The sequence below is a fragment of the Ictidomys tridecemlineatus genome, chromosome 10 (genome assembly GCF_052094955.1).
Source record: "Ictidomys tridecemlineatus isolate mIctTri1 chromosome 10, mIctTri1.hap1, whole genome shotgun sequence".
Classification (NCBI taxonomy): domain Eukaryota; kingdom Metazoa; phylum Chordata; class Mammalia; order Rodentia; family Sciuridae; genus Ictidomys; species Ictidomys tridecemlineatus.
In genome coordinates, this window is record NC_135486.1 from 34,602,098 (window position 1) to 34,623,477 (window position 21,380).

The 21,380-nt window shown below is 39.7% G+C and overlaps 1 protein-coding gene across 6 annotated transcripts in view; it reads left to right on the forward strand.

Moving 5' to 3' along the window:
* The window catches only part of Srgap2 (SLIT-ROBO Rho GTPase activating protein 2), a 242,166-nt gene that overhangs the window by 113,960 nt on the left and 106,826 nt on the right, over positions 1-21,380 (forward strand). For all 6 annotated transcript variants that reach the window (XM_005329485.5, XM_021729234.3, XM_021729235.3 and 3 more), the window contains one exon: positions 8,275-8,437. In XM_005329485.5, the coding sequence (XP_005329542.1) occupies positions 8,275-8,437 (163 nt within the window). The remainder of the gene's footprint in view (positions 1-8,274; positions 8,438-21,380) is intronic.

Consider the following 21,380-nt stretch of genomic DNA (forward strand, 5'->3'; position numbering starts at 1 on the left):
TCTTCATTGCTGTAATGACCAATGTAAAGGGACTTATTGTCCCAGGAACAAGAGGAGGAGACACCCTTATGGATGCTCTTTCTTCCCAGTGGCTTGTTGGCACTTGGCAAATTTAAGTACTGAATTGCTAGCCAGGAGGAGTTACTGGCTGTAGATCAAACTTCTCTTCTCATGCCTGGTGCCAGGGAGATGCCTGCTCCTAAGGGGGTGTTTACTGCTTTGAAAATAAGTGTGTGGATTTCTGAGTGACGTCATTTCACTTTGGCACTGACAGGTATTTATTTCTCTAGAATGAATTACCAGGGGTGAGCCAGACTGTCTGCCTCAGTCATCTTCCAAGGTTTCATTTATTTAAAAAATCTGCTAACACATCTGCATGGGTTTTTTTGTTCTTCTTTCTCTGTATGTTTGTCATGTTCTATAATTACTTATGGGGTTTCTGGTGACATCTTAATTAACTAGAGAAGAAAAAAACTGAAGATATAATTGTAGAGTTGTTCACAAGTTTTTCTATGGAATATGTGGACCCAACTGTCAGTGTAATATAGATGGTTATAGATTCTTTTTAAACCAAAAAACATGTTTGACTTTAATGTTCCTTGGCCATTGATCATACTTTTGTGATCCTTTTCCTCTTGCTGTGGTGTTTTAGTTTCATTGAATGAATTGGGGTTCTAAGGTGTGAATTTAATTCCTAAGTGACTGTCTAGGCCATTCGTTCTACAGATAACACAGGAATTGAATGCTTAGACCTTGTCCTCCAGCATTTAGTTTGTGCCTAGAGTATACAAGGAGAGTCTAATAGCCACTTTGTTTATTCTTCCCTGCAGTTCTGAGAATACTATGCCAAGACATGGGTGTAAATGAAGGAAGGTCCATGCAGAGGCCTGGTGAGCAGGCAGGTCTTCTATGTCAGCCAGGTCAGGGTTTCACAATGGATTCATCCACACCAGTGGATGGGGTTACAGGTGATGGACAGTCCAGGAATAAGAAAGCCATATCTCTGATCCTAAAGGTTTACAAATGGGAGAAATAGATGAGAAATAAGAATGGTTATTTTTTTATCCCTAGTACACAGAACAGTGGTACACAGTAGGTGCTCAATTAGTATCTGTTGAATAAATGAACGAAATGAGATCAGGGACTTAGAGGAGTCTAGACAATAAGATGTCAAAAATCTAGGCAAGAAATTTGGATTGCAGAGATTCAAATCTTGAGACTACAGTCTCATGGAATCTAAGGTCTTAAGAAGTATAAGAATCTCCAGTTGCCTCCTCTCCCCTGTGATAGGGTGCCATGGAGTGGTCAAAGAGAAGGAAAAATCTCTTGTATCATAAATTGAGTCAACTCCAGTGAGAGTCAATAGTGCCTCCCATTTGAGGGCCATTCCTAGTTCTCTGACCTTTAACCTACAAGAACCTTGGTCCCATAATCATTCAGGAAATTGTTATTAAGCACTTAACAGATGTTGGACACGGTGCTAGTCCAGTTCTCTACTTCAAAGTAGAATCCTAAGCTCCCAGCTCTTGGGCATGACATTCCCCAAAGGGTGTGGCTAAGCTCTGTGGAACTAATCCAGAGCCACAAAAATCCTGTTTCCATACAGCAATTCCCCAAAACTTGATTATAGGGAACAATTTAGACTATTTTGAGTAAGGTGGGTATGCCACCGTTTGAATCCTTTCTAATCATCTGTTTAGGTTACTGAAGGCAGTTTGTGGTACTAACTTGAAAACTTGAAAGCTCATTTCTCCATACGTAAAATACATTATTTTTGCTTTTGGCACTTTTTCTGTCTCTGAACTCTCCCTACTCTGGTCTCATTGCTGGCAAAGCTGAAGCCAGAGCTGTGATAAGCCCAGAGGAGTGTGCCCGCCCCCTGTCTACCCTCTTCTCTTTGAAAGACGCCTCCAGGCTGCCACTGTACTACTGGGTCAAAAAACCAGCAGTCGCCCTTACAGGCAGATTCTTTTTCAAGTCCGTTTCTACCTTGGGGATTTTTCCCCCTCCTTCTTTTAACACCTTCCCCAGCAAATCCAATCCATCCTCTGGCTTATCTGGGTCAGCAAGGGTCTGATTTTATGCATGGCACTGTCAGACCATAAATCCGCTGCAGCTTTGCCTCTCTATCCAGCCTGTCTGCTTCTGTCAGCATCAGCAAAATGCATAATAGAGAAAATAAGCCAGAAAGGCTAATAACACTCATCTGAATAAAATAATCTCTTTGGCTGCCTCAGTTCATTTCATTTTAATCAAGGTGCCAGGAGGGAATTTAGGTTAAAATAATCCAGCCTCCTCGTCACTAGCTTTCTATCCAACCATCACTAAATGATCTCTTTTATCAGGCATGTGCCTTATTTTTTTTAATCCTCCTCCTCATTGGATGCTTAATAACTTATATTGAATGATGTGTTGAAATCATTTGGGTTTTGTCTATCATCACAGATATGTCTGTTTTTCAAAGTGAGAAATTCTATTATTCTTAGATGCATTGATATTTGGCAGCTCTCTACAGATTGGCAGGTTTGATAGGAATTCTGAGACAGTGGTGGGGGTCTGGAAGCTGCTGAGGCATCTAGGGTTCTGGCAATCTGGGCTCCCTCTTGGATGCCTTCCTGTCAACCTCAGCACATAGTACCCACTGTGGAATGCAGGACGGATCGTTCCACCTGGTCCCTTAGGGAAAGGATGGTGGGAGATTGAATTCTGCTCTCCCCTTGGTATCTCCCTCACGTCTTCCCAGAGACTTACAGCTGCTTTGTTAATTGCCTGTTGCTGCCATCTCATCCTAACCATTATTTGCTGAGGGCTGTGCATTTTCAGCAGGCTGCACTCTTGGCCCTGGCCCAGGGCTGGGTGAGGAGTGTGTTGGAAATTGATGAAAACTGAATCCTAGTTTGTTTGGAAATAAAAATAATAATATTTTCTCACAATTTGTGTCGAGCTTTCATGTTGCTCTAGTCCTTTTGCAACCATCATCTCAGTCAATCCACACAACCCCCCTGAGAGTGCACAAGTCAGAGACCATTAGCCCCAGAAGGAACCCACTGCACCACAGCAAATGTAGAAGCTCAACCCTTCCATTAATGCCAGGCTTGTGCCATGCGTGCCATCTGCAGAGCCGTGAATGTAGCAATTAGGAATTAAATGTCATCTTAGGTTAGGAGAGCTTCCAGGATTTTATAGTCATGCATTGAAGATCTTTAGGAGCTAGATGTACACCATGGACACATGTCCATGTTTTAGGTGAGACCAAACAGAAGGGATATGGAAAGGAGAAAGTCTGAATACAGTAGGCCAAGTTTATGGAGTTGGCTCTTCATTCTGGATATTTTAGTGAAATCCCTTTGAGCATTGTTGCTAAGTTTGTTGAACATTCATAAGTAGTCTAAATTGAGAAAGAAAAGCTGGGCTAATGTCTTTGAAACTAATGATTCAGCTGTGCAGGTTTATCTGTTCCAGTGCATTTGTAGTGATAATCCCTTCTGCAGATGCACAGCCGCCTTGCGACTTTCTGGGTCCCCTTTCTTGTGACTGGAGTCATCCCCTCTCCAGTATAGTATGATGTTTTCTTGATCTTCCCCCTGAAAATTTTCTTAAGTAAGAAAAATACTTCTGGATATTTTGTCTGCTTTTTAGGGATTAGTGTTTGAGGAGGTTTGCAGCTGTTCAGCACATTCCTAAGGGATGCAGACCCTTGGCTTTAAATGCCCAAGTATTACACAACCTGGGGCTCTGGGGGCGGGGAAAGCAAAGACACTGTGCAAACAAATGATAGATGGAAAAGATATAAAGACAAATTTCAATCTCCCAACCAAACGAAGTTCCCTTGGCTCCAGCGGCCCCAAATAAAATAAGGCTGCAAAGCCGCTAGAGCAGGAAACCACTCTCACAGAGCCTTAATATGCTCCCTATGAAATCACGTCTCGTTGACTTGCTTATTTTCCAGCCCGAAGTGTGTTTCGAAGTGTGTTTCATCTTTGTTCGTGTTGGCTGGGAAAATTGCCTGTGTATTTGCATTCCCCTCTCCCCACATTATCTTCACCTCTCCTACCCCACTGCCGCCCCAAAATAAATAAGTGAATTAATTAAAACACCTCAGTGGAAAGGAGGAGTGTGTCTGAGAAAGCATACAGACTCAGAAAACCTGAAATATTGAAAAGTAAAAGGAAGCTTGGGAACCCCTAGAGGAAACAAGCAAGTTCTAGTGTGTGTGTGTGTGTTTAAATCATAGACTGCTTTTGTAAAACAAAATTCTTGCATAGAACTTAAATATATGAAATAGATCAAAACAGTGGATTTTTTTTTTTTTTCAGTATCAGGGATTAAATCCAGGCCTCGTGCATGTAGGCAAGCGCTTTACTGGATCTAGTTTTAAAGCACACATTTATAAAAACCACTTATTACAGAGTCAATCACTGTGAACAATGAGGCTGTGCTTATGAACTAAAAATATTGAAATCAGAGTTGTGAATAAGTATTACAGTTTTTGTATCGGTTTCAGCATCCAAGCATCCAAGTTATTTCTGGTTTTGGTTTGAGTTGTTCACTACCAAGAAAATTCTTACTCACACAGAGTTATTATAATCTTGAGATAGTTTTAAATTGATTCAGGTGCTTGGAAAAAACAATCTTTGTTTTAAAATTGAATCACTGTCAGGCATGATGGCGCACGTCTGTAATCCTAGTGGTTTGGGAGGCTAAGGCAGGAGGATCATGAGTTCAAGATCAGCCTGAGCAATTTAGCGAGGTTCTAAGCAATTCAGTGAGACCCTGTCTCTAAATAAAATAGAAAAAGGGCTGGGGATGTGGCTCAATCGTGGTACAAAAGAAAAAAAATTAATCTCTAACATTACCCACCAGCTCTTCCCATCCTCCTTCATAACTATTAATTAGATAAGCCCCAACATGTATCATTAGCATTGTGTTAATTGATAATGAAATGATATGATATTGAGAAGATTGATTCTCACCAGCCAGCCATGATCTCCCATGAACCCAATTGTCAGCTTTCAGTGACACATAGTTGAACTTGGATGATTGTTGAGTTATGTGTCAACCTGTATAGCCTTTTCTAGGGAGGCACACACAGGCTTAAATGAAAAAGAAATAACCTGTGCAGAGCTACATCCATTCAAACTAATAGCACATGGTTTAGAAGTTCCATTGCATGCAGTGATTCTTTGTTCTGAGGCTTTCATACATAGAAGCTCTCCTAGTGGCCTAGGAGACATTTCAGTGTTGTCTAAGTCGGGGAACCTGGGTCCAGGGGCCTTGTTCATTTTAACGGGATTGCTCATTTGTATGAATGTTTTACAGTTTTAGTTGAAATATGATTCTCAGTTAATTCCAGAGTTTCTCAGAACACAATTTAAAAGCCCCTACTCAGTGAAACCAATCAATCATAATAGCTGTTGCACTATATGTGATAGCAAGGCCCTGAGTTCCACCTCCCAGCATCACCAAAAAAGAAAGTTCTCAGTACACTTCATAGCCTTAAGTGACAATGCATTTTATTTTAAAAGGTTCCCCCTTCAATGTATCACCAGGCTTACAAGGCCAAGCTCTCCCACTGAGCTATACCCCAGCCCCCATCTATCATGCTTGCTCATCCTTTCTTTTGAGGGTGCTTGGGGATATAAACATACATATTAGAGGCCTGGGGCTGTATATCTTGCATTCTTTTTTCATGATTGACTTTGATTTCCTTGGATGGGTTTCTGCCTCTTGTGATCTGTGGTGCCCTGTTTGTGAGCTAGCTGGCTCTTTGTTTAACTCGCCAGTATTCTGTCTTACTAGAGGTTTTTCTCTGTTTTCCACACTGCACTGGGACATTGGTGCCTTTATAACCACTGACACTCCTAATACTGTACCTTGTTTATTTAAGATACAAATATTTACGTATTTGTGGAATTGAATTGAAGCATCATGTTTGCATGCATAAAGCACAGTATGGATTCCCAACCCACATTTTCCTATAAGAAGCAGTTTGAAATCAGTTGTAAATTTAAGGTCTTGTGAGATCTGCCCTAATTTTAAAAAGCAAGTGTAATGGCCTGGTACGTTCTTTGCTTCCTGAAGATGTGGGTATCTTGCCAAGAGAAACCACTTGATAAAAATGTAAAGTAGATTTTGGTGTTTTTTGTTTTGTTTTGTTTTTGTTTTAGAATAGTTAACTAAAACTGATTTGGAATCAATTTGAGAGGTTCTTTGCAATGGAAACATTGAAAATATGTGTTTAAATCTCTCACTATTTGATTTTTGGATTGTTTTCTATTGACCTTTTTTTATCCAGATGCTAAACATTTTTAGGAGTGAATTAATGACTTGTATGTCTCCCTCTGGCTAGTGTATTTTAAAATTCCCATATAAGTCTTTTAAAAATTCCCTAGAAAGGTAATTGACATAATGTCACAGTGATTGGCACATAAGTGTTAAGTTATTTTGTCTGTGGAAGTGTGATGCCTGGGGTAGGGAAAAGGACAAGTTTAGAACAGATTTCAGAAGAGACTCTAAAGTTCTTTGGATTGAAGCAACTTTTTAGATTGATTAGACAGATATTTGACTTGCTGGTCTTGTGTATGTGTATGCTGGTCTTATTGTTTTGTTTTGTTTTGGGTACCAGGAATTGAACCCAGGGGCATTTTACCATTGCTCTACATCCTCATCTCTTTTTATTTATTTATTCATTTATTTTGAGAAAGGGTCTCACTAAATTTCTTAGGGCCTCACTGAGTTGCTGAGGCCAGCTTTGAACTTGTGATCTTTCTGCCTGGGTCTCCTGACTTACTGAGATGATAGGCATGTGCCACCAAGCCTGCCTGGGTCTCCTGAGTTGCTGAGATGATAGGCATGTGCCACCAAGCCTGGCTGGTCTGGTATGTTGTAAAGCCTAAGTAGATATGGTCTAATTATGTGTTAGTAGTTATTACTATGGAACTGGACATTCCAAGTTGAACTTTCAGCTTTACAAGTCACAGTTGCCCACCTGTGTCTAGCCTTGATGGACCAAGCCACTCTCAACTCCCTTCCTTTGTATTCGAAGACTGACTAGAGGAGCAAGAGGGGATTGAGTACCCTGGGTAGGATTCTTTTGAGTGGTTAAGAGCACGCTTTGCAATTATAGGTGTGCTTTTTGAACTCCTCTACTGCCACTTTTTAGCTGTGTGACCTGGAGGAAAGTTGTTTAATCAGATTTTTTTGTTTGTTTGGCTGGGTTTTTGTTTTCATTTTGGTCCACTTTTCCACCAGTGTGGTTAATAACACCCATCTCATCAGATAGTTGTGGTGTTTAAGTTAAACAACGTGTGTAAAGGACTAGCCGTGTGCCAAATACTCATTATCCCTTGATAAACAGTATCACAAATTTTTCCTACTTTCTGTTTCTCTCCTTAAAGAAATCCAACTCTCAGATGCATAAATTAGTACTGTTGCTTAAATTAGTACTGTGAGCTAAGTAACAGTTATTCTTTTGGATCACATTGTTTTCATTTGAAGTGAACAACTAGGTTTAGCACTTTACCCCTCTGGATCTGTGAATATTTTGGAATACTTATGTTCAGATGAGGTTTGTGTTTTTGGTTTTATGGGAAATGAGGTCATGGTTCACTCAATGAAATCAAATCTATTTGGATGTATACCATGGAACTGAAGAGTGTTCCATGACTTTTTTATGGCAGTTGTCTCCAAAGTTGTTGTCATTGTATCCTACAACTTGTGAGGATTTAATTTGTAGTGCTCTAATGATTTTGTACCATCTAAGCCAGGTAATCTAAAGGCTAAGGTTATGGACTTCAGTGTCTGCAGAGAACTGTGGTTCTAGTCCCTAGCTATCTATTACTAACCATGCAATGGCTTGGGGGCAAGTGACAACCCCTCTGAGCTTTGGTTTTCTAATCAGTCAAATAGTGAAAATGGTAGTTCTGTTCTTAGGATGAAACAATGGAGCTTAAATGAGTTAATACATTTAAAGTTCTAACAAATTCGTAGAACATGAGTGTTCAACAAATAATTCTGCTTCTTTCTCTTTCTCTTTCTTCTCTACTTTCCCTACCCTTTTCCCTCCCTCACTTCATGTTATTCTTATATTCTCTCTCTCTCTCTCTCTCTCTCTATGGATTTTTAGAAAAAGAAAAAAGTAAGGATGCAACCTTCAGGAAAGACATCTTTTAGGTTTTGCTTTGATTTGTGGCATACACTATAATTGTATATGTTGGCCTTGGAATCTTACCAATATTTATTTATTAATTTACTTTTATTGCTGTTTCTCTGCAGGAAGGACCAGAATGTTCTTTCTCCAGTCAACTGTTGGAATCTCCTCTTAAACCAAGTGAAGCGGGAGAGCAGGGACCATACCACCCTGAGTGACATCTACCTGAATAATATAATTCCTCGATTTGTCCAAGTCAGCGAGGACTCAGGAAGACTCTTTAAGAAAGTACGTAGATATAGAGACGTTCTTGGCAGGAGCAGTGACATAATCTTGTAAATAAGAGGAAGGATATCTTATTAGACTTTCCACTGACCATTCTTTGCTTCATATTCAGGGAGGAAAAAGTTGTTGAATAAGCATTCTTTTCTTCCTTTTAGAACTAAAGTCCTGGGAAAGTTAACCATTATAAAGTACAATCCCAGAACTGGCACCATCTGTCATAATCTGCATGTTATTAATACTGTGTGTGTTTTGGTGGTTTCCTCAAGTGATTTGTGACATTGGGATTTAGGGGATCTCAGTGTTGTTTCATGTTTTCCTCTTCTAGCTTATTTACCAAATTCATGTGTGTTTGTGTTTTGGTTTTTGTTTTCTTTCCAAGTTCTCATCTTGGCCTAAGGTACGTATGAATTTGGTTGTTTTTATCCTGATGTATCTTTGTTTGGGGTCTCTCCATGCTTTCTGAGGCTCAGTTTTTATCACGTTTCCTTGAGTGTAGGTTGAGAAATTTGACTAAGAAAACACTAAAAATAATTGTAATAATCTTAAAGAATTCCTGCTAAATTCACCTTTCCTATCAGTGGTGGAACCCACCTCTTAGAAACCCAGGAACTCAAGAAGAGTTTCTCAGTGGAGTCCTTTATTCATGATGTTTGGTTACAAGTGGCAAAGGCCCTGACCATTATACACAGCATGCCATCCCTGAAACTCAATCTCTAACATCCCTAAAGACTTTCTAGAAGGTAAACAATCTTCCCACAAGTCACAGATAGAAAGAGCTATTTAGATTTCACTGGTTTCTGTTTGACAAAATCCAGTGTTAAGATTTGAGATTGGCTGGGTGTGACGGCACATGCCTGTTATCCCAGTGACTCCAGAGGCTAAGGAAGGAAGATCACAAGCTGGAGTTTAGCCTGAATAACTTGGTGAGACCCTGTCTCAAAATTGAAAATATTAAAAAAGAAAAGAAAAAACTGGGCAGTTAGCTCACTGGTAGAGCACTCCTGGGTTCTTTCCAGTATCACCAAAACCAAAACTAAAAACCATACAGTGTTAATTAAAAAGAGGAAAAAAAAAGAGATTTGCGGCTGAGAGAGAGAAGGCTGTGATAATCAGGATTGTCATTTTAAGATGGCTATACCTGTTGGAACACTTTTTCAACCCTTAATGTTAGGAAGTTTTCCAGATTTCACTGGATTAATACCCAATGTCTTCTGTATTGACCAGCCTCAAAAAGAACTGAGAATGACTACATCCATGAGGGGCTTTCCCTGTGTTGTAGAGACAGGATGCTGAGAGTACAATCATCTGAAAAGAAAAGAAGGAAGAGAAAGATTCTTCTTCTCAGAGCTCACTTGCTATATTTACTGGCCTAGCTGTGTTTTGGCCAGGGCCACACTTCATTTAGGGATAGGGGTCCTTTTCAGCATCTCCATGGTTTCCAGCATCTGCTCTAGCTTACTTTTTATTAATTTGAATTATTCTGCAACCTTTGGTGGGTTGTTCAAGTGTGACTATAATGAAAACCTAGGTAAAATCTTAGAGAAATAGGTTTCCACAACCACTTAGACCACCATGAGAAGAAAAGGGGATTGACTGGTAGCCTCCATTCTTTCTGTTCCTTTGAGAAAAAATTTCTGTGAGAGTTGTTTACCTAGCTTGATTTTACCTAGTCTTTCACTGCCTTCTCTTCCAGCCTTAGAAGTGTAGAGAAGAACCAAGGTGAGAGAATTGTCTAGACTCTCCAGATATCAATGATGTCTAAAGTGAAGGCAGCCAGATGGCAAAGCCATTAGTGTTCCTGGATCCTTAAGAGAACATCCACATTTACTTCACCAGAGGCCCAAATGTATGGCACATATATGAGCCATGGGATGTATCACCCTCAGAAGGAAAATCCACTCAAGAACCATATTCCTAGCCATAGTCTCAAGATTGATCTCTACAAGCATGCATTTTTGTGCTGGGGCTGTAATGAAGAATTTCTGATTTCTCCTAGGACTGTTCATATATTGCATTTCACTGAAGAGAAGTGCACGATCATAGATTTACAGCTCAGTGCATTTTCACAAAGTGAGCACACCTGTGTAACCAGCTCTAGATGAAGAAACAGAACAATTCAGTGCCCCAGGAGCCCCCCACCCCTTATGCTCTATTCATCCCCACTTCTAAACCCCTAAGGATAACTACTGTCCTGACTTTTAACATCAAAAATTAGTTTTGCTTGGTTTCACACTTTATATAAGTAGAATCATACTATCAATATTCTCTGGGTCTGGTTTCTCTCATTCTCCATTTTGTGTACAGATCATAGGACTTCCTCTTAATAACTTTGTTTCGATTAAATTATAGTTGATTAGAGATACTCATAGGATTGTTGCATGACCAATGTTTATTGTCCCACAGGGTGATTAATTTTTTTTCTCCCTTGGGACTGCAAGTATACAGAATCCTCTCAGAAGCTAGCTGATAGGTCAGAAGAGAAGATTCCTTCTGTTTGGGCTGGGTGAGAGCCTCTTTACTTTCTAGAAATTGGCAAAGAAACATTCTCCATACCCCAGTTTTTTCAATCCCTTTTGTTTAGAATATGTTGCATTGGTTAAGACATAGTAATCACATAAGAGACCTAAAGAATGTGCCTAACCACCGTATTCAGTTGGAGAAGCTTTTGGAGGCTTGCTTTGTGCTATCAGAGCAGAGATCTTTTCCAAGTGACCCTTTCTGTTGGACCTGGCTCTGCCATTAATGCTTGAACAATTATGTCCTTGTATGCCTCAGTTCCCTAAACTTAAAAAAAAAGAGTATGAGCTATACAGTCTCCTTGGTGCCTTCTAAATCCAAAATTCTACAGTTCTGTGACAACAAGGGTATCCTACACTGGGGCTTCCTTCTGGTTGTTGGATAACCATTGTTAAATTTTGATAGATAAATTGCAGCCCCAGAGATAGAACAAACAAAAGAGAGGTATGGGTGGGTTGAGGGCTAGCTTAAGCAACTCAAGACCAAATTTCTTGAAGAATCAAGCATTGTTTCAGATGCTGTTATCTGTAATGACCAGCAACTAAGAGACGCCAGACTGGAATCCAAGACTATACACTAGATATAGCTTTTGTTTTACTAGTAAATTTGGTTCTAGCAGCAAAAAGAAAATCTGTTTCTCTGGAGACACAGGTTTCAGAAAAGATGACTTTATTTCTCTCTTGACAGTGCACATCTGTGTTTTATATTAATTGTCATCTAAAATTCAGTGGCCAAAGTTATGATAATAGAAGCCAGAAGTTTTTGAACCCCTATGTGCCAGATATTGTGTTAAACATTCTTATGCATTATTTTTTAATCCTTACAATAATTCTATAAGTTAGTTTCTATTATTATCTTTATTTTATTAAGGAGGAAACTGAGGCTTAAAGAGATTAAGCAAAAATGGGGTGAGGCTAGAATTCAAATCCAGAACATTGGCTCTAAAACCCATGAACATGGTCTATTAGGATGCTCTAGGTGTGGTGTGCAGGAAAAGGGCAGCCCAGGCATTCTTACTTTTATTCATTGCATGTGGATATTTTACTTCCTTGTAGTATTAATCTAACATTTTGCACATGAACCTTCAAAAGGTGTGGAGGTGGCCAGGGCCACACTTCATGTAGGCATGAGGGTGCTTTTCAGCATCTCCATGGTTTCCAACATCTGCTCTCGTTTGCTGGTCAACTTTAAATTGTTTCTTCCACCTGGTGTTGGGGAAGCAGCTGTGACTTGGAGTGGAATATGGCTGCATGCTTTTCTCCCCAGGGGCAGAGTCTCTAGTAGGAGGGGAAACAAAGTCTCATTAAATTTGAGAACTAGCCAAAAAATCTGGCTCACAGCTAATTCAGCCAATTGGGGATCTCAGGGTGGCTGCACAATTGGCCCCTGTATGCTACTGTACTCCCTTAGGGGATGCTCCCTGCTGGCCCTCTGGTTTGTGGTTATGTCTTTTGGGACATATTTTGCATTTTACATGAAACTGTGTTGGAGATTCCTTTAGCTAAATATAACGTCTGGAGAAAGTAACCTCCTGTTCAGAGCCTAGAAACAGACCCACTTTGTCCAGGACTCCAGAGAAAATTGAGCCCATTTGGTGCTCTGGACATCTCCTCTCATGTAATGAAAGCTCAGTCTGTCTGACCCTGTTGGAAGCAAGGTTTGGGCAAATATTATTGCTGCCACCTCCATTTGTTTAATGTGGTGGCTTCAAAAACGGTGACCAAACACTGCCAAGTCTGATCCCCATGCCCATGTGGTCTCTGTGAGAAGCATGTTCTAAAGAATCCCACCAAGAACAGAAATAATTTTTTTCACTTGATCAGTTTAAACTGAAATGAACTTGGGGCTGTTGTTTCCCACAGGGGAGCGGGCAATCTGGGCTCTCTTATCCTCCTTTCCCTTAGTTGGAATACAGTAAAAGTATCTCTGACTTTTGCTTTTTCAACTTACTGTTTCTGGCCCTTGACAGCTGCTCACACTTAAGCTCAGAACCCAGTCAATTCAGGCAGTTCTAAGACTCTCAGTTGCATCCTTGTTTTTACATTACTCCAGTTCACTGTACTCCTGTTTTACCTTTCATACTCTTAAGTTTCTCTGGCAGAAACTCAGGTTAATTTGAGAAAGCTAGATCAGGTTCCTTTCAGACTAATAGTTCTCAACTTTGCCTGTGCGTGAAAGTTACTTGCAGCATTTTTTTAAAAAAATGTGAATGTGAATAGACAAAGATTTCTTAGAATATAAAAAGCATGAACTATAAAATTTTAAAAAGAGATATATTGAACTTCATCCAATTATGGAAAGACATTGTTAAGAAAATGACAAACAAGCCACAGAGTGAGAGGAAATATTTAAACTATTTCTGTCAGTCTATTTTGTGCTGCTATAACAGAATAGTTGAGGCTGAGTAATTTATAAAGAATGAAGGTTTCAGCTAGGCATGGTGGTGTATGTTTGTAATCCCAGTTACTGGGGAGTCTGAGACACAAGAATTGCAAATTCAAGGCCAGCTTGGGCAACCTAGTGAGACCTGGTGCCCAAATAAAAATTTTTTTAAAGGAGTTGAGGATGTAGGTCAGTGATAGAGTGATTGCCTAGTTGTATGAGGCTCTGCCAGGTTTCTGTTCGCAACTAAAAGGCTCAGGGGTCACTCCAGTTAAATTGGGCTAACTGGGCTGCACCAAATAACCACACAAGAGACCCAAATACCTTTTTCTTTGGGGTCGCTGTGACAGCTCCTCTGACCTTAAGAGTCTGAAGGAAGAGAGAGAGAGCGAGAGCACACACTGACCCTCTTTTATTGAGGAGAAGCTATTCAGATGACTCAAGGGGTCAGGTTTCAGGGGCTGAGTCTATCTTCATGATGTCCACTGTCAGCAGGTTGACTGACACCTGGGTAGGCCACACCCAAGGACACAGTAAGAGAAGGGGACACACACAAGGCACTTCCATGGAAGATTCTATCCTAAACATGGCAAGGGGTTATATTACAAAGGGACAGGTGAGCACAGCTTCACCCATGGGGCTGTAGCCAGACACACCCATGCACAAGACAGGACCCTTGAACCCAAGAAGGGTGGGGAAAGCTCTAACACATTTCTTCGACTGAGCACCAAAGCATCTAGCTGGGAAGTATGACTCAGTCAAGTGCAAGGTTGGTCTCCTACAAGGCTCTATATTAAATCCCCACTACCCAAAACAACAACAGTGTAAAGCAAGAACATGCAAAACAGTGAGACTTATATATATTTTTTTTAACAGTTCTGGGACTGGCAAGTCCAAGGTCAAGGAACTTATATCTAGCAAGGGCCTTCCTGCTGCATCACAATGAGGCAGAAAACATGATATGGGCAATAGAAAAAGAGGATTTGGGGGCAGGGCGGGGAGAGAAAGCATAAGCCAAACTCGCTTTTATCAGAAACCCACTCCTGAAATAAGGAACCCACTCCCACGATAATAGTATTAATCCATTCACCCAGTCACTCTCACAGGCACCATCTCTCAATACTGTTTCATTGAGGATTAAGTTTCCAAGTCATGAACTTGGGGGGACACTTTAAGACAACAGCAATATATATCTAACAAAGACTTGTGTCAGAATGCCAAATAAAGAACTCTTAGAACTCGGGAATAAGAAAACATGCTACCCAAATTTTTAAAAATGGGAAAACATTTTTGGGTAAACACTTCATTACATGAAAATATGGTTAATATCATTAATTATTGGGGAAATGCAAATTAAAACAAGGAGATGAACTCCAAATTCACTAAAATGGTTAACATCAAATTGATTGACACTGGCAAGTCTTAGAGAAAATGGATGAAATTCACATGTTGCTGATAAGAATGTGAAATGGTATAACCAGTTTAGAAAATAGTAGTTTCTCTATTTCTATTTATTTATTTATTTGGTACCAGGTATTGAACCCAGGGCCCCTTTACCACTGAGCCATATCCCCATCCCTTTTCTGTTTTATTTAGAAACAGGGCCTTGGTATTTGAACTTACAATTCTCTTACCTCAGCCTCACGAGGTTATACGTGTGATTATATGTGTGAGCCACCACACCCAGATTCTGGTATATTCTTATGGAATTAAATATGTACTTACCATGTGAACCAGCAATTTTTTTTTGCAGGGGATGGGTAACTGGGGTGAACTCAAGGGCACTCGCAATCCTCCTGCCTCAGCCTACCAAGCCGCTGGGATTACAGGCATGTGCCACCACGCCCTGCAATTTCTGGTATTTTTAGGTATTTATAGAAAAGAAATAAAAACATTTGTCTACACAAAGACTTGTACCTAGATATTTACAACAGTGCTTGTGGTGGGTTGAATAATACCACCCCCTCCCCAAAGTTGTCCATGTCCTAATTTTTGGAACCTGTGAATGTTATCTAATCCATATAAGACTTTGAAGATAAAATTAATTTAAGGATAGCTGGGTGCAGTGGCACACACCTGAAATTCCAGTGACTCCAGAAGGAGTCAAGCAGGAGGATCGAAAGTTTAAGACCAGCCTCAACAGTTTAGCAAGGCCCTAAGCAACTCAGTGAGACCCTGTCTCAAAATTAAAAAAAAAATTAAAAAGGGCGGGGGGGGTGGGGGGCTGGGGATGTGACTCAGTGGAAAAACCCCTGGGTTAAATCTCCAGTACCGGAAAAAAAAAAAAAAGAATAATTTGAGGATTTTGTGATAGGGAGGTTAAGCTTGAATAGGTGGGCCCTGAATGCAATCTAAAGTGCCTTTATGAGTGGGAAATTACAGATAAAAGAGAGGAAGGCCATATGATGGGAGCATAGTCATAAGAAGATGCTACATTACTGGCTTTGAAGATAGAAGAAGGGGTCATGAGTCAGATCTCATTGTTAAAAAAAAAAAAAGCATAAAAACAAACTCTTTCTATGAGTCCCCCAAGCAAAAGCAGTCCTGCTGACACCTTGGTTTCAGCCCAATGAAATTAATTTTGGAGTTCTGACCTCCAGAACTCTGCGAGTGTTATTTTAAGCCACCAAGTTTTCAGTAATTTGTTTCAGCTGCCATAGGAAGCTGATACTTCATTCACAATAGCCCAAACTGGAAACAACCCAAACGTCCATCAACAGATGAATGAAAAAACCTATTATGGTACTTCCACATATACTACTCAGCAATAAAAAGAAACAGAATGCTGATAGATACAATGTAAATGAATCCAAAAAACATTATGCTAATAAAAAGGAGCCAAGCACAATGAGTACACTCTATATGTTTCCATTTATATGAAATTTTAGAACAAGTAAATCTTATGTTTAGTGATAGAAAACAGATCAGTGATTGCCTTGGGCCCAGGGTGTGGATGAAGGGTGGACTGCAGAGGGATACAAGGGAACTTCTAGGTTAATGAAAATGTTCTGTAATCCAGAGAATGGTGGTGCATTTGTCAAAGCTTATCATACTGTACTTTGAAAATATGTACATTTTATTGTGTATAAATTATGTCTCAATAATGTTGATGTAAAAGTTAAACAAAATGCCTATGCCAAGGTTGAATCCAAGTGCAGTTGAATCCAAGTCTTTGCAGTAGGGCGGGGGTATGGTTGCCTACAGTCAGGGTTGAGAACCGCTGATGCCTTCCTTCTTGGGGAAAGTGAAGGGCAGAGAGGACCTCTGAAGCCTTAAGATCCTGTCTGTGTGGATGTGAGCCATGCCTGCCCTAGCAGCTGACATTACTGAAGCAGGGAGGCCAATTTTTCCAGGCAGCCCGTTGTGGTTTCCTTCTTTGATCCTGGAGGGTGATGAAAGGTGATTTGGCTTCCTTTACACTGTAGGAAGTGGGGAATGCATGAGAAGTGCTGAGAAGGAAGGTAATAGACTCCATTAAGACTTTTCTCCAGGACCCTTAGATGTTAAACATGTCCTTTTGCCATTGATACATCAGTCACAAGGGAATTGGCATGACCTGTCAGATTTCCTTTGGCACCAAGGAAATGGGGCTGGCAGTAAAAGAGGATAAAGGGGATTTAAAATTAAAAGCAGTGCGTGTTGGGCTGGGGTGTGGCTCAGTAGTACATTGCTTGCCTAGCATGTGGGAGGCACTGGGTTCAATTCTCAGCACCTCATGTAAATAAATAAATAAAATAAGGGTCAATCAACAACTAAAATATATATATTTTTAGTTTATATAATATATATATATATACATATACATACATTTTTTTTTAAGCAGTGTGTGTTACCTGTCTATCTCCTTTGGACTGGGATAGGATTTCCTAGGGAATCTTTTGAGTCCAGCTGCTTGGTCTATGTGTGGAAAGATGAGGATATTGTAGGAGGCATGCTCTCTGGTGTTATTGTCATAGATAAGAAGGGAAGAATTGACCCATATGCTGGAATATGTGTCTCTGCTGGGTACAGTGAGCCTTCTGTATCCATAGGTTCCACATTGCAGATTCAACCAACTGTGAATCAAAAATACTCGGGGAGAAAAAAGTGTGTCTGTATTGTTAACGGTTCCATAAACAACATAGTATAATGATGGTTGACATATATATTGAGTACTATACATAATCTAGAGATGATTTATAGTACAGAGGAGGATGTGCATAGATTATATACAAATACTAACACCTTTTTATATAAAGGATTTAAACATCTTTGGATTTTGGTATCTTTGAGGGGTCCTATAAGCAATTCCCCACAGACCCTGGGGAACAGCTGTACTATGAATTGAGTGAATGGAGAAAGAATGATTTTCCAGCAGTTGTGCCCCTGCAACCTGCCCTCTTGAGAAAGGGTTTAACTTAGAGATATCTGGGAGAGGAATAGATGAGTGATTTAACCCTCCTTCTCTTCCCCATCTGTCCTACTGTCTTTCCTCCCCCCCCCACCTGAAATCAGTACCTGTCTTTGACTGAATTTCCTCTGTGATATAACACAGTCACTAACAGCATTGTATGGTGCTTTGCAGACAGCTGTTCCAGTTGCCTAGTTTATCTTATTGGTAGCAAAAAAATCTGTTCTGATTAATTGAGCTTTATTCTCTCATATCTGATGAAGAGATGGTCTTGGAGAAAAGAATAGGATGTGAAGCTGAGCTTATTTGAGTAGGGGATGGAAGGCTGCCAGCTACTTCAAAGGTATCTCTGCTGATAAAGGGTGTCAGGTTTGCTGCCAAAGCCAACACTGAGGAGAGCTTTGCAGCTAGTGCTGTTCATGGTGTTTTAGCTTTGGTTTCTGTGACACTAGGTCAGCAGCATCTGTATGCTCTCCCTGGAGGCTTCTCTCTGGGTGGTCCAGGCTGTTTTTGGACTTAGGAAGAAGCAGCTCAAAAAAAGAGTGTGCATCAAAGATGTCTGCAGCCTTTTGCTAAGGTTAGTTTATGTGGTTGCCTTTTTGGTTGTTTCAGTTGTTAGATATCTAGCTGCTTTTCCTAAAAGAGCTCAAGGTGCTGGGTTTAGAATATTCAAAAGCATAGTGGTAATTCCATTTTTTTTAAGCCAAAAGATAATTTTAAGAGAATCCAAAGGAGAACAATGGGATTAAAAGGAGCATAAGAAAGAGCTGCAGTGGACAGAAGACAGTGTCTGTATGCAGCCTTGTATGTGAACACTATCCTAAATTAAAAATCATGCAGTCAGTAAATATGTTAGTAAGTACCATAAACACAGCATTTTGCTAAGTGCTAAAAAGAGTTTGAAAAATCCAACTGAGAGTAAGATTTGTCCTCAGGAAGTACGGGCTTTCCGATCCACTTAGGTGTTCCAGAACTTTCTGTAGGGTGATGATATTAATACTAACAGTAACAACCTTTCATAAAATAACTACTATAGATACCACCCCATGGAATATGATCTAAATGGATATTTGCTCTAATCCTTTTATCTATTTTGCAAGGTTGTTTTCCTTAACTTTAAGGAAGTATTAAATACTTAGAGGAAGTGCACATACTGTGAAGTGTATAGCTCAGTGAGTTTTGATACATTGAAAACAACCATGTAATAGCACCCAGAAAAAGAATGTTACCATTCTCCTTTATTTGCTTGCTCCAGTCATTATCCCCCAAAAGTAGCCACTATGCCAACCTCTAAGACAACACAAGCATTTGCCAATTTTTAAAAAAAATTGTTTGAAATGAACTATTATACTATTCTTTCAGCAATCTTAATATGTTGTTCTTTTGTCTGCTAGCCTGTCATTTCATTTTTCTGTATTTTTTCACACCTATAAATATTTATACATATTGGACATTTAAAATGATATGGAGACTATAAATATGCCAATCTTCCTCTGAAGGGTATTAAATTTTTTTCTAGTAGGCAGTTAAATTAATGATTGATCAACTTGAACTTGGTTTTCTCCCTTGCTGCAGTGGGTATATTTTGGTTTTACCCTTGTTCCTGGGACATGGTCTATATACTTTAAGCATGGCCTTTCTGGGGTTTCCATGGAAAGATCAAAATGTTTATCAAGCACCTCCAACTTGGCAGGCTTTCAACATCAAATTCCATCTTCTCTATAGAGAGTAGTACCTAAAATGGCTAGCTGTCCTGGTTTTCCTGTAGCAGAGGGGTTCCTAGGACATGAAGCTTTTTTCTTATTTATTCTACTCTAGATGGCATTTGGGTAGTTTCTAGTTGAAGGCAATTGTGAATAGTGCTTCTATGAACTTATATTGGAAGATTATTTTTCTTTCAGACTGAAAAAACTCACATTGGTCAAACAACCTTTTGTATTTGCAGGAGGGAAGACATTGAAATGTGAACTCTTATGATCTTTCCACTACATCATCCTGTCACCCTAGGTTTCAAGATTTATAGGCAGAATCTTTAGAAAATAAGTGTTGCGTTGCCAGGCACAGTAATACCTGCCTGTAATCCCAGTGACTTAGGAGACTGAGGCAGAAGGATCATAAATTTGAGGCAGGCCTCAGCAACTTAGCTGGGCTAAACAACCTAACAAGACCCTATCACAAAATAAAAAATAAAAAGGACTGGGAATGTAGCTCCTGGGGTTCAATCCCCACTTCCCTCCACCAAAGAAAGAAAAGAATTGTTGCCCAATCAGATTGTTGACCCTGATCATAATCCAGACTTTAAGGGTAGTAGATTCAAAACCTGATTTTCTGGCTCAATCTCTCACTTCCCCTCTCATTCCTTTTCTTCTCTCCTTTTCTTCTCCTTCTCCCCTTTCTTTTTTTTCCTCCTTCCTTCTCTCATTCTTATGAATAATTTGTTATTTTATAGTATATGTGCCTTGCAGTAATTAGAAAATGCAGAGAGAAGAATATGATTAAAAGTTATATTGAATACACTATTTTGTAATCTATTTTAGTAAGAGCTCCACTTTCATGTTTCAGTAAATTTTCATTTCATTTAATACTTAGGCCTGTAAACATTTCCCTAACTGTCCTAAAAATGCCCTTAACAACTGGTTTCTCCAATCCAGTATCTAATGCATATTAGTTTTTTTAGAACTTTATTTTATTTGTTTATCTTTTTATGTGGTGCTAAGGATCAAACCCTGTGCCTCACAGGGTTTAGGCAAGCACTCCCACCACTGAATCCCAGCTCCAGCCCCAACCCTAATGCATATTAGTTTTATGTCCCTTAAGTTTCCTTTAATCTAGTACTGTTCTTTTTCGGTGACACTGATTTAATGAGGAGACCAGGCCAGTTGTCCTGTAAGATGTCCCATCTTCTAGATTTGTCTGGTTACTTACTTGAATTGTTACAGCCTGTGTCCTATATCTCCTGTAAATCGGAAGTTGGTTCTAAAGACACAAATGGATAATGATGATGATGATGATAATAATAATAATAATAATAATATAACCTTTTGAGATGAGTGCTGGTTTTATCATCCCCATTTGTGGGGAGAGGGGCAGAGGGGCTAAGCAATTTACTCAAGGTCCTGCAGTGGTAGATGGGAGAATAGGGATTCAAGCCTAACCATTCAGCTTCTCCTGAGTTATCACATAACGACACTATGCTGCCTTGCAGGTAGAAAGGTGACAGTCATATTGGTAAGCTGAAAAACCAGTGCTTGTGCAAGGATTAATGACCAATATGCAGTCATTCATATTGGGGCTTCTGCCAAGCCGGTTATTTCCATTTTGCTATTTCTGATTCTGCTTCTTGCCCAACTTGTCCAGAGAGAGGCGGCACCTTTGATTTCAGTCTCCCTTCTTGCAGGACTGGCTTCTTTTGATTCTCCTATTTATCTTTGTCAAGAGTTATCCTTTGAATTTCTCCCTACCTGTCTGAACAAGATTTTCATTTAAAACAAGAACAAAACTTTTCCTTCTTTTGAGATAGCATCTTCAGTTTTTACATTTTCATCTTCTTCTTCCCTTATGATTTTGGACTTTTTCCAATCTCTTAATTTTTAAGTCCAGACCTTGACATTTTTCTCTTTCTTCTTTTCCCCTGTACTCCCCAAATCATTTGGGTCT